Source organism: Trachymyrmex septentrionalis, unplaced genomic scaffold (assembly GCF_001594115.1).
Source record: "Trachymyrmex septentrionalis isolate Tsep2-gDNA-1 unplaced genomic scaffold, Tsep1.0 scaffold183, whole genome shotgun sequence".
NCBI lineage: Eukaryota > Metazoa > Arthropoda > Insecta > Hymenoptera > Formicidae > Trachymyrmex > Trachymyrmex septentrionalis.
In genome coordinates this window covers 421,427-438,389 of record NW_017305001.1, presented here as the reverse complement: position 1 = coordinate 438,389, position 16,963 = coordinate 421,427, and the positions used below count along the sequence as shown (strand labels likewise).

General features: G+C 36.5%; 1 protein-coding gene across 1 annotated transcript; it reads left to right on the top strand.

The window, feature by feature from the left end:
* Positions 1-1,671: 1,671 nt before the first annotated feature.
* Positions 1,672-4,652, top strand: LOC108746632. Its single transcript, XM_018483533.1, has 3 exons — positions 1,672-2,627; positions 2,861-4,478; positions 4,563-4,652. The coding sequence occupies exons 1-3, from the start codon at positions 1,672-1,674 to the stop codon at positions 4,650-4,652; spliced, it is 2,664 nt and encodes an 887-aa protein (XP_018339035.1).
* Positions 4,653-16,963: the final 12,311 nt, after the last annotated feature.

Here is a 16,963-nt window from a genome sequence, read left to right as displayed (position 1 = left end):
TGGGCAAAAAAGCAGCTCGCAAATAAATCTGATGCGAGCTGAGAAGAGTATAAAAGGGAAGTAAGTGATCTAACCTCAATCCAACGAGCGGTAGGTGCCATTCGACGGCCGAAAGGTAGTAGGGCTGACTGTTCGGGGAGGGGGAGGGGAATACGAAGAAAATCTCTGTGGAACTGCTCTGCTCGCTAATCTTCGAATATCTTGGGCTTTCATGCAACGAACACCGGCTGTCATCCCGAGAATTTTCATCGTTGTTCGGAACAAGAGACGGCGATAGCGAGCACGTGCGAGAAACGTGGTCTTCTGCGCAAGTGCGAGAGGAAGTGAGAATCGTTCGGTGCTGTGCATTTAAACGTGTGTTGCCGGGTAGGAGAGAGCAGTGAGAGAGAGAGAGAGAGAGAGAAAGAGAGAGAGAGAGAGAGAGAGAGAGAGAGAGAAAGAGAGAGCGCGCGACAGAACGAGAAAGAAGTAAAAACAGCGACAAAGACAATGATTGGAAAGGGTGGTGCGTGAGCGCGGACGGGAAGAGGGAATGAGTGAGAGGAAGAAGGATAAAGTAGAGAAAGAAGAGACATTTATAGCACCGGTAGAAGTAGATAGTTGTAGAGGGAAGAGGTGGGTTGAAGGAGGAGACAAGTGGGGGCTAGGTTCGGAAGAGGGAGACAGAGAGGAAGCGAAGCAAGAGAAAGTGACGGAGAGGAAGAAACCAAGGGGAAGACCAACGAAGGCAGAGAGTCTCGGGAAAAGTAGAAGGGACAGCGCGAACAGCATTGTATCGCTGTTGTCGAAGAGGGGAAGAACGAACGACTCCGGCAGCGGGGAGGAAGACGACAAGGGAATAACGCAAAGTGTGAAACGAGCGAAAGAAGGTGAGCCGAGCCAAGACGGTATGGGCGACGGCATAAACATGGAAAAGATCGAGAAAATGATGAATAAGCAGAGGGAGGATACGGTAAAAGAGATGACGTTGTTGCTGGCAAGACAAAGGGAAGAGATTGTAAAACAAATCAAAACAGAACTAATGGAAGAAGTGAGAAGAGAGGTAAAGAATGAGATGAAAAAAGAAATAGAAAAATTTAGAGAAGAAGAAAGAATTGCTCGGAAAATTTTGGAAAGCGAATTAGAGAAAATGCGAAAGATCATTCAAGACTCGGAGAGGAGAACGCAGGAGCAAGAGAGAAGAGAAAGGAGATTAAATATAGTAGTGAGGGGGGAAAAAGTAGAAGGGGGAAGGGTTATGGATGCGGTGACGAAGGTTTTTGAGAAAATAGGGGTAAAAGATAGGGGAATTAAAGTAAAAGATGTATTTAAACTCAGAAGTAGGGAGGATGATAGTTTAATTTTAGTGAAATTATATAGTATGGATGAGAAACGAATGATAATGGAAAAAAAGAATAAATTGAAAGGAACAACAATATATGTAGATGATGATTTGACAAAGAATGAAAGAGAAAGACAGAGTGCAATGAGAGTATGGGCAAAAAGTGAGAGAGAAAAAGGTATGAGTGTGAAAGTAGGGATCGGAAGAGCATGGATGAATGGTAGAGAATATGTATGGAATGAGGAGAGAAAATGTATGAATGAAAAGATTTTTTAAATAGAGCCTTCACAGTGAACGAAAATAGTATCAGCAAAACATGTAAAACAGAAGATAGAAAGAAAGGGAGGAATATGAAAGAAAAAATAGTGAGCGGGGTAACATGGAATGTGGCAGGGTTAAAAAGAAAAGAAGAGGATTTCTGGGAATTTCTAAAAGATTTTGATATAATTGGTCTGACAGAAACATGGGTAGATGGAAGGGAGTGGGAGAAATTAAAGGAGAAGATGCCAGAGGGGTGGAAGTGGAGATGTCAACCGGCAAGTAAAGAATGTAGGAAAGGGAGAGCGAAAGGGGGAATTATTACTGGAATGAGAGTGGAGTTGGAGGAGATAGACATTGGGTATGAAGAGAAAGAGGGGTTTCAAGAAAGGGCTATGAAGACGGATGGAGAAAAATGGAGAGTAGTAACAGTATATAATAGAGATGGAAATAAAAAAGTGTTGGACAATTTAAAGGAATGGATTAAAGAGGGGGAAGAAGAGATTTTGGTGTTGGCCGGGGATTTCAATGCAAGAGTAGGAAAAAACGGAGGGTGGGAGAATAAGGAAGAAGGAGAAGATGAAGAGAGGGAGTCAAAGGACGAAATTATAAACAAGCAAGGGAGAGACTTGATAGATTTAATAGAAGAAAGAGGGTGGATATTGCTAAATGGGGGGAAATATGGGGATGAGGAGGGAGAATGGACATACGAAAAGGCGGGTAAGAAGTCAGTAATTGACTATGGAATAGTGAATTGGGAGGGATGGCAAAGAGTGGCCAAGTTTGAAGTAGGATGCAGGGTGGAATCAGACCATCAGCCGCTGATATTTGAAATCAAGAACCAGTATGCAAGGCAAGAAGAGAAAGGGGAAGAAGAGGGAAGAGTGCAAGATTGGTCGGAAGAGGGAGTAAGAGAGTACAGGAAGAGGATGGAAGAAGTGGAATGGAAAGAGGAAGACAAAGAGGTAAATGAGGAGTGGGAAGAGATAGAAAGAGAAATAACGAAGGCGGTGAAAGTCAGGAGAAAAGGGAAGAGGAGAAGAATAGGGTGGTGCCCTTGGTGGGATATATATATAAAGAATGTAAGGAGAAAAAGAGAGAGCTGAATAGAGCGAGAAGAAAATACAGAAAAGAAAGGGAAGAGGGATACCAAGAATATGTGAGGTGTAGAAGAGAGTATAGAAGTCTGTATGAGAAAAAAGAAGAGGAATATAAGAAAAGAGAAGAAAAAGAGATAGAAAATATAAAGACAGAAGCAGAGGCATGGAATTTTATAAACAGAGGTAGGAAAAAGAAGGAGGGAGTGTGTAAAGAAATTGAAATGCGGGAATGGGAAAAACATTTTAAAGAGGCATTGGGAGGAGTAGAGGAAAAGAAGGAAATTACACAGAGAAAGAAGAGGAGTAAAAAGGGAGAAGAGGGGATAAATCAAGAAGAGGTAAATATGGAGATAAAGAGGTTAAAAAAGGGAAAGGCAGCAGGATTAGATGGAATTAGAAACGAGGCATGGAAAGAAGGTGGAGAGAAGATTAGTATTAAGGTGGGTAGAGTAATAAAAAGAGTGTGGGAGGGGGACGGCTTTCCTGAGAAATGGAGAGTGGGGGTGGTGGTACCAATCTGGAAGAGAGGAGACAGGAAGGAAACAGCAAACCATAGAGGAGTGACACTTACAAGTACCGGATATAAAATGTATGCAAATATATTGAATAAGAGGTTGGTGAAAGATTTGGATGAAAAAGGTGGATGGAGTAGATCACAAGCGGGGTTTAGAAAGGGAAGAGGAACAGTGGAGAATATAAAAATATTGAAGCATGTGATAGGAAAAGGGATGAAGAAGAAAGAAAGAGTATACGCTTTGTTTGTGGACCTAAAGGCGGCCTTTGATAGGTTAGATAGGAAAATTTTGTGGGAAATGATGAGAAAACGGAAGATAAATGAAGACCTGATACAGAGAGTAGAAGAAATATACGAGGAGACGCGGTGTGTAGTAAAAATAGGAGAGGAAGTATCGAAAGAATTTTGGGTAGAGAAAGGTGTGAGACAAGGGTGCCCCTTGAGCCCGACCTTATTTAATATATATTTGGCGGACATAGAGGAAGAATTGAAGAAAGGAAGGGGAGGAGTTAAAATAGGAAATGATAGAGTTTGGTCGATCGAATATGCGGACGATATCATGTTGGTAGCAGATGGGGAGGACGGTCTAAGAGATATGATTAGAAGATTCAAAAAATACCTGGAAGAGAAAAAATTAGAAATAAGCACTGAAAAATCAAAGGTCATGGTGTTTAAGAATAAAGGAGGAAGGGAAAAAGAGAGATTTTGGTGGTGGGGAAAGGACAGATTAGAAGAAGTTAAAAAATATAAGTACCTGGGATACATGATGACAAGGAATGGGGAAGATAAGGAGCACATTAGGGAGAGGATAAGAAAGGCAAGAGTGGCAATGGGTTGGATTTGGAGTTACGGAGAGAGGAAATTTAAGGGGGATGTGAGATGGAGGCTAAAGCTGTTTGACAGCGTAGTTAAAGGGATTTTATACTATGGGGTGGAAATATGGGGTTATAAAGAGTGGAAAGAAATTGAAGCCGTACAGGATAAGTACTTGAAATGGGTATTAGGACTGGAAAGGACAACACCAGGTTATATCGTTAGGGAGGAATTAAAAAGAAATAAACTTAGAGTGGAGACAGGCTGGCGGGCAGGGAGATGGGAAGAAAGGATAGAGAAAGGAGAAGGAGGAGAGATTGGGAAATTGTGTATGATGGAGAGGAGAAAGGAGGAAAGGAAAAGCGAGTGGATAGATTGGACAAGAGAGAGTGTAGAGAGAAGGGATTATTTATGGAGAGGAGGCGTCAGTGAGATAAGTCTAAATGAATATTGGGAGAACAAATGGGACAGGGTAAGAGAGAGGGATATCGAGGTGGATGAGCAAGAGAGAGGGGAAAAGGTAAAAAAAATCAAGAACGTGTAAGAACTATGAAAGAGTCAATGGTATACCAGAGTACATCCGAAGGTGTGGAAGGAAAAAAGGGAAGAAGATGGTACAAATAGCAAGATGGAGATGTGGGAATGAAGAGAGAGGAAATAAGTATTGGATGAAAGAAGAGGATAGGAAATGCAGATTGTGTGATATGGAAAGAGAAGACATTGAGCATCTGAAGAAAAACTGTGAGTACGTAAATGAAAAAGGCGGAAGAAATTTAGAGGTACTAAACGAGGATGGACGGGGGTATGAATGGATGAGGAAAATAGAACGTTTAAGGGAGGAGAAAGATAGAAAGATAGGGAGAGAAAGAGAAAATAAATGAAAATGGTCAGCTGGGAGACTATGGGAGTGTATGGGTGTGGGTGGGAGGGTGTGGATGAGAGGGTCTGGGCAAGTATATGTGCGTGTGTGCAAGGGTGTGGGTGTGGCGTAATATATATTGTACGTATGTATATATATATGTGTGTATGTATGTATGTATGTATGTGTGAGAATGAGAGAGAGAGAGAGAAATACAAAATGCGAAGAAAAGGCAAAACGAAAGAGAGGACAGAAGATAAGGAGAGGAATGAAATAGGAATTAAGAATTTAAAAAAGTGTAAAATTTTGGAAGTTTTTTGTAATCACTTATGTGAAGGCAAATAAATAAATACTAGTATATTCTGTGTAAAAGACTTATCGTTATTTTTTAAACATCCTGTACATATTTTAATGATGTATTATTTGGCCTCGCGCATAATAAAAAAAAAATAAAAACAGAAGAAAAATATTAAGTATCGGAAGAATAAAAAAATTGTAAATAAATATTACATATAACTGTAATAGATACAAATAAGATATAAGACAGAATACAGCTCATTTGTATCCATTTTAACAAAATAAACAAAGTAAACGGCGAAATAAGAGTCAACGCATAATACATTTAATTAAAGATATTAGTCAAAGATACATAAAGTAAAAAACGAAGCAAAACGGCGTATATCAATGTATAAAACAATACAGAGAAAAGATAACATTACAAGTTTCGGCTGCTGGATTGAGCCCTCCTCAGATGTTAAATAAAGTGTAAAAAGCACTGTGCGTTGCTTTTCGTTTCAGCGAGCGGTCGTGTCACGTGCGACGCTGACATGTTCGACTTCAGCATTTACAATCCTACCGGCGTCATGCATTTTCACACCTGTTTCGCTTATACATATACAGCAGTTCTCATTTACTTATTCAGGCGTGTTGCTAGCACTTGACTATGAATCTTGACATCGTTTTGACTGCCCTATCGCATGTATAATATTATGCTTCAAGTCGAGATCCAACCGAATTGTACATTTCCGCGCTTTAAAATTGTTGTAACATTGAACTATTTATTTATATATATGTAGTCTTTTACTATTTTTTATTATACTTACTTTATTTAACATCTGAGGAGAGCTCAATCCAACAGCCGAAACTTGTAATGTTATGTTTTCTCTGAATTGTTTTATACATTTGATATATGCCGTTCTGCTTCGTTTTTTACTTTATGTATCTTTGACTAATATCTTTAATTAAATGTATTATGCGTTGACTCTTATTTCGCCGTTTACTTTGTTTATTTTGTTATATAGAAAGAGTCGTTACACTGTTGTTATTTTATCCATTTTAAGTTACATTCAATCTATATTTCTAATTTTTTATATTTAATACTTAATATTTATTCAGTAATAAATCAAAACATTTATTTATATCTTAGAAAGATAGCACTACAATAAAATGCATTGTAATATTTTAACGCTGTTACAGTAATATTGCAATGTGATAAACTGAAATAATAATAATAATGCAATAATTAAACAATATTGCTGTAATATTACGGTGTATCATATTGCAATCATTGAATGATATTGCGGTAATATTACAATGCGATATATCACAATATTGCAATATTTGAACGATATTGCAGTAATCTTTACGATATATCGTACTGCAATATTTAACCCCTTGAGTGTCAATGACGGCAAAATCCGCCAAAATAAAATTGACCAAAAGTGCTTTATGATGGAAAAATCAGCATATTTCATAACGCCAATAAATCACTTTTACAATGCAACAATTAAACTAATAATGCATACTTTAATGTTTTTGAGCTGAAATATTAATTTGAAGTAAAAATTCCAAAATTCAAATTGGCTGACTTAATATAACCAGACTGTTCTATTACTCTAAAAAAATTTGGATTTTTAATTTTGGAATTCTAATCTTAAATTCCTCAGCACCACAAAAAACCACTGGAAAAGTGACTTACTTTATATTTCTAAGTTTATATCATTGATAGCATTCTTGACACACAAGCGCTTTTCTTGTTTGAGACTCAAGAGATTAAACGATATTGAGGCAATACTTGAATGCGATATATCATATTCCAATATTTAGATGATATGCACGGATTGCAATATTGTGATCACACTGCAATATTTGGATGACATTATAGTAATATTGCAGAATGATATATCACATTGTAATATCTCAACAAAATTATTGCAATATTACATTGTAATATATCGCAATATATTATCTCAGTAGTATTTTCGTAATAATGCAAGTTGCAATACGAGTATTATTGCAATATTGTAATCTTATTATTGCAATTTACATGGTGTGTGGGTAAAAGCCGACGAAGTTAAACAAATTCATTTTTACATAAAAATAAAAATAAAAAATACAATCTCCAATGATTGATCTTAACTAATATTATCCAGAACATGATCCTGAACAATATTTAAGAGGTTTTAGCCATTGGTCGGACATCTTGCGTAACGCTAATCCCGACGTTACTGTTTTCAAGCTTTACAATTCAAAAAGTATTTTATGAAAAATTACTTTATTGTAGTGTTTTAAAAAGCCCTTAACACCGACTATTAGAATCTGGAATTAAAAATAAAGTGTTTTTTTTTAAATCGATGTGACTTTGATCTGACAACGCCACCCAAGGTCAGACTGACCAAATCAATAGATCATTTAAAAATCTACAACTTTTGAAGGATTTCTTTCGGAAATGCTTAGTTTTTGAGATATTTCATAAGTCTGTGACTTTTTACTCACTCTGTAAATATATATAATTTGATCAGTTCTGATAAATACTTTATATTTCAATTTTTTTATTATACATTATATATTTATATATTTTGTTTTACATTGATCAATAAGTTAATTTTATTATTTATTATATGCATTTTTACTTTGTATTATGTTACTTTATTTTGTTTAATGTTATTATTAACTTTCTTAATAACTTTGTTGACAATTATTTTGTGACTAATTTCAATTCTTTTTGAATTTTAATTATTGTTTGTATATCTCTATATTACAGTATATTATATGTCTATTCAATAGTATTATTCAATAGTATTTTCATGTAAATCTACATAAAATTTAATAAAAAATATACTAAACTTTATAAAATTTTATGAAAGGTAAACTAAATTACATGTACACAAATATACCTTTTAGTTGCAGATTTATTGTTATAAAATTAAATTTAATTTATGTATTAACTTAAAAGCACATTAATTTTATGATATTTTTAACAGCGTAAGATGTACAGTAAATTTTGTTTAATAATTACATTAAAAATTCTATAACGTTAAATAATACGTTTCGGATTTTTCTTACCTTTCCACAGTCATAAAGAATTAATATATATACGTAATTATAACTATGGATAATTATAAACCGATGTCAAGGGTTACAACAGAATTCGTATATAAAAAATTTTTCCGAATAAGTTGCATCCGATCTGGATAATGCTGTCATTAATATAATAAATTTTTCGGTCGTTAACGGGAAACCTATATATAGTCACAAGAATTAAAAAATTTTTTTGATCATATACATCCAACATCCAATTTCTATAAAGACCGAGGAATGCATTGTATTGTTTATTGACAGCGGAATCATTCAAACTAGATTAACTTGTGGAAAAATCGAATTTGTACGACTTACCCGGAAAAATTTTTTGTATGCGGATTCTGTTTTAATTTTTGATATCGGTTTATAATGATCCATGTGATATAATTAGATATATAAATTAATTTTTTACGATTGAGAAAAGCTAAGTAAAGTCTGAAACGTACACTGTTGACATAAAATTTAATATAATTTTAAGTTACACAAGTATACTACATTTAATGTGTTTGTAACTAAAAAATATACATTTACATAAGATTTAATATATTTTATGAAATTTTATGTTCATATACAGTCAGGCACTAAAAAATTTTTTTTATGGTTTTCAAAACGCGGCAAAATTGTCAGAATGGGAGCCACTGTTTGCGGAGCAATTAGGATAGCTGTCAACGAGATGATGGAATTAAAATATACAAGGTGTAAGTAAGTATGTATGTAAGTAAACATTCTGTAATTATTCTGTATATTAGAGTAAGTATTCTGCTTATATAACGTTTCTGCTTATTTGAACGATATATTGTATAAATGTTTCTCTAATATCTTGTCAGATCTGAGAGAACAACTTTTTAATTTTAGACACCATAAGACATGCCGCAGTAAATAGAACATGCGATCAGAGGGAGGATGGATTATGGTATCATGGTGTTTGCGAATAAGGTAATCTTCTTTGAAAAACAATCTGTCATACGTATTCATACAAATATTTCTATGTTTTGCAATATAATGACTTTTTTTACACTTTACATTACTGCAGAAATTTTCTCAAAAATAGATAAGCGCAAATTACCCATATGGATACAGGAACATTTAAATAATAGTTTATGCAATTTGTCAATTAAAGAAGCTATAATATCAGTATGTATACAGGTAATATCAATCTTTCATTACAGGTAATATTAATTTTTTAAGAAGTATTTTGCCCGAAAGAGACAGGCACAGCAGAAAGCTGCTGATATTCTTTTCGACCATAAGGAACGAAGACTGACGAGCTTAAACATAAATTTTTCGTTGAAGTTGTGAAAAAATATGACAAAAGGTTCAAGGTAAGAATATTAATTAAAATAAAATTATTGAGTCATTAACAACTTAAACATCGTTTAATTTGTATTCTGAAAAAATTATTTAATTATAATTTTGAGAAAATCCATTTATTATTAACATAATACATCAAATTTTCTTAATTTCTTAACTGTTTAATTTTCTAAACTTATGATTTACAACTTGTGTACGACATGTAATTTATGTGACAGATGTGCAGAGAAGATTTCATCCTTACTGGGAAATGTAAGATACACATTGGTGTGCTACTGGAGCACCCTTTAAATCTATAAACGTTTGTGGAACATTAGATACGTTTAAGAAACGTATATAAAACGTATATGAACCAATAGATGCTACCTGAGTGGAATCATACATAAAAGTATGATATTCGTCACGGGAGGAGTCTTGTGTGACACGTCGTGCTGTCAACATCTCTGCTCGCTGCTCCGCTTTGATTTCGCTTTCTTGTTCAATTTCTGCGTTCTCTCTTGTGAAAAGTGCTGCCTTTACTTATTAGCTCGCTGCACAATTTTCATTTTATTATAGTTTAGTGCTTATTGCAACACCTTAGTTTTTTATTTTTTAATTTTTTACTTTTAACGTTTTTGCGAATGCTGATCGGCGAGTAGAATGTATTTCTGTGCGTGAATAACGCGATCTTTCTGCGTTTTCATTATTTTATTAGTGCATCTGTACTGCGTTAATTGTGTGGTTTTCATTACATTCTTGTAATAGTTTATCATTGCGTAATAATTTCTATAGTCACGTCATAATTTTATGTTCAAATCGAGCCGTTATATAAGGGCAAGTCAACAAGTATTTAGAAAAACATAATAAAACACATTTTTTTTTATTGATTTATTTTTATTTTTCAACATAGTCTCCTTTCAGCTCGATATACCTGATCCAATGATTTTCTAACTTTTTCAAGCCGTCCGAATAATATGATTTGTTCAACCCTTCAAAATAAACCTCTGTTACGGTGATGAGCTGCTGTCTGGTGGTGAATCTCTTTCCTTCGAATCATTTCTTCAGGTTTGGAAACAAGAAATAGTCGTAGGGGGCTAAATCTGATGAATATGCTGGATGGGAAAGCAATTCGTAGCGAAATTCGTTGAATTTGGTCATCGGTGCCAGGCACGTGTAAACTCGTGCATTGTCTTGATGGAAGAGTACTTTCTTCTTCGCCAAATGGGGACGTTTTTTCTTTAAAATGTTGTTGAAACGGTCCAATAAGGCTGCATAGTAATCGCCATTGATCGTTTGCTTCGACGGAAGGTAATCTACTCGTATATGAATTATACCGCGTGCATCCCAAAAAACTGTGGCCATTACCTTTCCGGTCGACTTCACGGTCTTCGTCTTTTTCGGAGGTGGCTCACCCAGTGAAGTCCATTGTTTTGACTGACCTTCGTTTCGGGTGTGAAGTAATAGATCCATGTTTCATTCACAGTAATGAATCGACGTAGAAATTCATCTGGATTACGTTGAAACATCTCCAAACATTATTTTGAAATCGTCACACGGTCGCACTTATGGTCTACAGCGGCATTTTGCCTATAGCTTTTTCATACCCAATTGTTCGTACAAAATTGAAATTACTGTGCCATGTGATATGCCTGTGGCCTCAACAAGCTCGCGCACTTTCACTCGTCGATCAGTCGAAACAATATCGTGGACTTTATCGATGATTTCTGGCGTAGCAGCCTCAATTGGATGTCTCGAACGAGGTACATCACATGTGGCTGTACGACCACGTTCAAATTCATTCACCCAATTGTATACAGTCGCAAACGCTGGTGCAGATGTGCTATGAACATTATTCAACTCGGCTTTGATTTCTGTTGGCGTTAAACCTTTCATATGTAGATGTTTGATCACGAAACTAGGTTTTTTTTTAAAATACAAAGGTTGTTCGCTTTAATCGTTTACAGAAATGAAACCACGCGTTGAATCCCGCTCAAAATTTGACAGTAATCAGCTGAAAGATGCAATTTGTCAAAAAATAATGTAACATGACACTGTGAGTGCCCTCTGACAAATTTTCTAAGAACTTATTGACTTGCTCTCGTATTGTTATTGTTCGTCATTCGCTTCTGCCTTTGTTTAAAGAACAGGCACAGATATAAATAATTATTTCGTTAAATTGCTACATATCTTTATTATGCAATCCTACTCGTAAACACATTCTCTTATATTGTGTCTAATTTAGTGTACTTTAGCATCAGTCGACGTGTGCCAAATGTAAACGTTTTATTTCGCGTAAACGCTTACGCCTTTTGTGGCGCTGACAATAGTTTGCGCCCCTCCGATGATTGTGATCCTGTTGCTGCAACTGGGAGTGGGTCGTCGTTGCTTCTGCTTGGAGCTGCTGCTGCCTCCTTGGCTGGTTGCGTCTCACCATCTTTTTTCTCATCTCTACCTGACGAAAATGACGGAATGCGGTGTCATTCTTTCCAGATGTTGTTTTTTGATGTCTCATCGGCTTTTTCTGCAGTTAAGTTCTCATTGTCTACTCTAACTAAATCCATCTCTTCTTTGGAACACAGAATTGCTTGTTATAAGTCAGGACTTAGTCTTCTAGATCATCTTGATCCTATTCTGAAGACATTTAACGCTAGGATGTTGGAGTTTGATGGGGTGCTACAACGTCTCGGGGATGTTGATGGTGCGACGAATCGACTGGTGGCGGCGACGGATGGCCTGCTATAAGTGCAAGGCAGGTCATCCTTAAGGAGCGCTTTGCTAGGTTAGGAGAGAGAAGTACGTGCTGGCCCTGCGACTGCTACCCGTAGTTCTCATGCATTGACGGATGGACTGTCTGCTAGTTTTGAGCGCATAATTAATGAGCAAAGAGACTATGAGGTCATTGTATTCGGTAGCAAAGTCCCTTCAGAGAACTGCACTGAGACTATAACAAGAGTTTTATTCTCCCTTGATGTCTTGATGTCTTCATCGGAGATTGCTCGTGCTTTCAGAATTCCTGACAGGAATTCGTCCTTGTCTCTACTTATTCAAATTTATGACAATAATGAGGCGCAATGAACTAATCGTCAGGGCTCGCCGGAAGAATGGACTGAATGCATTTGATGTCTGCGGCTTTTGGCCGGCTGATAGGATCTCTATTTGCGAGCGGGCTACAGCATCTGAACGGCGCACTTTTACTGAGGCTCGTCGACTAGCGGCAGCGCATGGTGTTGAGCGTGTTTGAATACGTAAGGGGATCACTTATTTTCGCGTCAAGGATAAGATGCCCTATCGTTACATCTCCTCGGATTCACTTCTCTCCATCCTCAAGTCCGTTTCACTCTCATCCTACTCCCCTGTCCCTGCCGCTTGTTTCCGATGGAAATGGCTTTGTGTAACTTCTTACAGATCCATCTCAATTTTCGGGTTCGAAAACGGGTGTTCTCTCGCAATGGCAGACTGCGCGCATTAACGTTAGGTTGCTTGTTCCGCATGTTGCGATCAGAGACGTTATCGCCTTCCATTGTTTGAATATTCTGGTAGTCGGGAAGACTTAGTTGCGGAAGTCGATCGACTTTGGATCCGTCGACATAATTAACTACGTGCTCGTTTGGACAGATCTACGGGCCGCCGCGGGGGCGGTGTCGCACTATATATCAATGAGTCTCTCCAATTCTCCTCGATCAGCTTGGATGTCTCACCGGTAGGTACTCTCACTGACATTGTTGCTGTATCTCTCCATCTTACTCGCGATCAGGTGGCGGCCGTCTGCGTATGTATATCGCCCTTCAGGTGCATCACTTTCTTAAATTTATACATCTTATCCTGTGCGGCATGTATAACCAATGCGATCGTGTGGGGCAATTTCAATGTCGACATACTTGGTCAAATTGATTATAACGCCAAACTATTACTTGATATCGTGTCGCTGTTTTCTCTTAGGCAATTAATTGATACTCCAACTCGCTTAACATGTAATTCGGCAACCACCTTAGATCTTATTTTTGTCTTATCGAGCATTAATATAGTTGAGTGCGGAGTTAGCGATCAGTGTAAATGACCATCTTATTATCCACGTGAGACAGACACATGACTAGAATGACGCTTATACCACAGGGTTATACCACATCACCTTAGTCGTGTGTCTGTCTCGCGTAACATTCATGCAATCAAGTCTGAGGACATAGAGTATAAGCTAAGGACTAATAGGCTGGTCCCCTTTATATGCGGCGTCGCATGTTGATGAGATAATCTCTCACTTTACTGCCTCTCTTACTGCAATTTTTAACCGACTCGCCCCGATTACTTGTAGGCGTGTTTCTAGTCCCCCGCGCCGTGGCTGAATGGTGCAGTCCGATGGCTCATTGAACTAAAGAGATGAGCCCTTCTTAGATTCAGGCGCTCTCAGTCTTCTGCGGACTGGCAATGCTACAAGAGTTTGCGACAAGAATATTACTGTTCGTCATGAGAAAAAGTCCTTCCTCTCTACCTCCCTTACAACTGATTCCTCGCTCCAATTCTGGAAAAATCTCCATGCTCTTGGCAGTGCACAATCCTTCTCTGTTTCTATATCTCTACATCTCAGAAGCCCTTCCCTCTTGAATAATCATTTTCTTGATACTCTACCTTCTTCGTCTTATTCCTCTAACTCACCTTCTTTCCTCCTCTCTTCACGTTTTCTCGACCTTCAATTTTGCTCCAATCACTCCTAGTGATCTCTACAATATTTTTAAGCGCATTCGCCTGACTTCTGCTGGGCCTCTCGATCTCTCCGATCGCATGCTTCTACTGTGCCTTCCTCAATGTCTCTTGATCCCCTTCTCTATATGTTAAATTTCTTTCTTTCTACCTTTTCCTCCTGGAAACACTCAATTGTTCTTCCCATTCCTAAAATTAATAACCCCTCTTCTCCTTTATCTTTTTGCTCTATCTCGCTCCCCCTTTTCCTCTCAAAGCTGCTTGAGTGTATCTGCTTCTCACAACTTAATGCCTTTGTCTCAAATTTTAATATCCTTCTCTCCTGTTAGTCTGGTTTTCGTCGATCTCACAGCACGACGGAATTACTTCACATCTCTGACGTCATGCTTTGTAATTTCGACAATTGTTGCCTTACTTCCATCGTTGCGCTTCACAAAGGCTTTCGATATCATCATGACCTACTTTTAGTCAAACTCAAGTTATGCGGTCTTTCTCGCTAATCATCAAGTTAGTCCTGTTCTTTCGCTAATCTGTTCGTTCCTTACAAACCGCACACGGCAAGTCCTCGTATATAATTCTTTTCCTCTTTTTTCATCTACTTGTGCCGTTCTCTCTGGTGTTCTTTAGGGTTCCATTCTAGGACCTTTACTCTTTAATATTTTTGTCTCTGATTTGTCTCTGTCCTCTTTATGTATGCAGATGACGTAATTCTTCTCAAATCCTTTCACCCATTTGATGTTTTAGCAACCTGTTCAGGTTTAAATATAGACTTAAAATCTATCGCTGAATGGTCCACTAATAATGCTCTGCATCTAAATCCTTCTAAATCATCCTTGCTAATTGTCGGTTCCATAATATTGGGTTATCCCGTATTTAGTCCTTTGATATTTCTCTTAATTCTATTCCAATTCCTCACTCCTTCTCTATTAAGATTCTTGTGCCCATGTTGACTTTTCATGGTCACACGTAGCCGTCAAGTGTTGGGCTGCTTATGCTCATTTACGTCTTCTTTATCCCCATCGCCACATCCTTTCCTGCTCTCAAAAATTCCTCACCTCTCAATTACTTGTTATTTCTCTATTTATGCTGATGTCATCTATTATATGTTCCTGCTTTTAACCAACATCTGCTAAATTGTGTACAGCGTATTCAAAATTCTTGTTTCTGCTTCTCCCATTGTGTTTGTAAATATGACCAAATATTTCCATATAATCAGAGATCTGGCTGGTTTAAGATTCGGCAACGTTTTATTCTCCACCTGTGCTGTCTTGTATTTTTTCTCCTTCGCTCCAATACTCCTCTATATCTGCGACATTTCCTTCAGTTGAACTTTAAACATCATTCTTCTTTTTACCTTCTTGTCACCAGATACCAAGATTACTCATCCTGCTCCATATTGATCCACTAAGTTCCGTACCGCTTTTTCCTACATCTCTGTCAAATATTTTAATTCCCTTTCTAATTTAATAAAAACCTCTCCCTCTTTATCTCCCTTTTGTCTCGCTGCCTCGCGTTTTATCGCGTAACTCACAGTATTTAAACAAGACTGATGTAATTGGTGTGTTTGCGGGTGTATGCGCGTATATGTATGTGAGTGAGCATATGTGTGTGTGTGTATGATTCCAGCTATTACCTCTTATTGCATTGTTGTCTTATTCTGGTTTTGTTACTGGTAAGCTTTATAACAGCAATTTTGCTGACGCCTAACCATTTGCAAGCTACTATTGTCTATTGTATTTATGTTTGTGTTAACTGCAGTCTATTGTATCATACTTTATGTCTATTACTCTGTTAACATGTAGCCTTTTTCATATAGCTTAAATGTTTATAAATAACTTAAATTTAACGTTTAGTTACATTAAATTTCATGCAAATTTATATAAAATTTAATAAAAAATGTACTAAACTTCGTTTGTACTAAAATTTTATGAAAAAAAAAGTACACTAAATTTCATGCACATGTACATAAATATACTTTTCAGTTGCAGATACATTAAATTTAATTTATGTAACTTAAAAGTATATTAAATTTTATGACATTTTTAATAGTGTATATTATTCCATGCATGTATTAACAATTTGTTATACTTTGATTACACTTATTAATTTTCTTAAATATATAAAATTACGTCCTAATAAAATAAAAGTTTTTTAAACTTATTTTCCCTTATTTTTGGTCCAAACACTCTCTTCTTCTGTTCCATATTCCTAATTCTATAAAATTATTATAGAAAAATATATATTCATAATATATATTGTTAATGTTTTTAAAACAATACATCAATGATGATCAATATCAACACAAGTTTAAACAAATTTTTCGCAATAATTCACATATTTGTGTAAATAAATGAAAATTCGAAATATGACGGAATACTTCAATATGGGGTCTAAAAATAGACATACCAAGTTTTTAATTGAATTTTTTAAAGCTATTCTAGTGTAATTTTTGGCAATGTTATTTCAAATTTTATGTTTCCTCGAGAATTTAGAAAATTACTGAAAATGTCAATAGCTCGATTTTTAAAAAATTAAAAAAAAATGTTTTTCTCTTGTGGAATCAAAGTATGAAGTACAATAGAGTCTCTCTAAATTTGGCCCATGGAGTGATAAGAATGGAATGCTAAAATTATACAGTATCCTCTCTACAGCACAAGTCTACCAATCATCGCGTACTTGCGCGAATGCAGTTGCGCATGCTAACTTGTCAAAGTGCATTATAATGTAGGGGAGACAGAGGTCAGTTGACTATA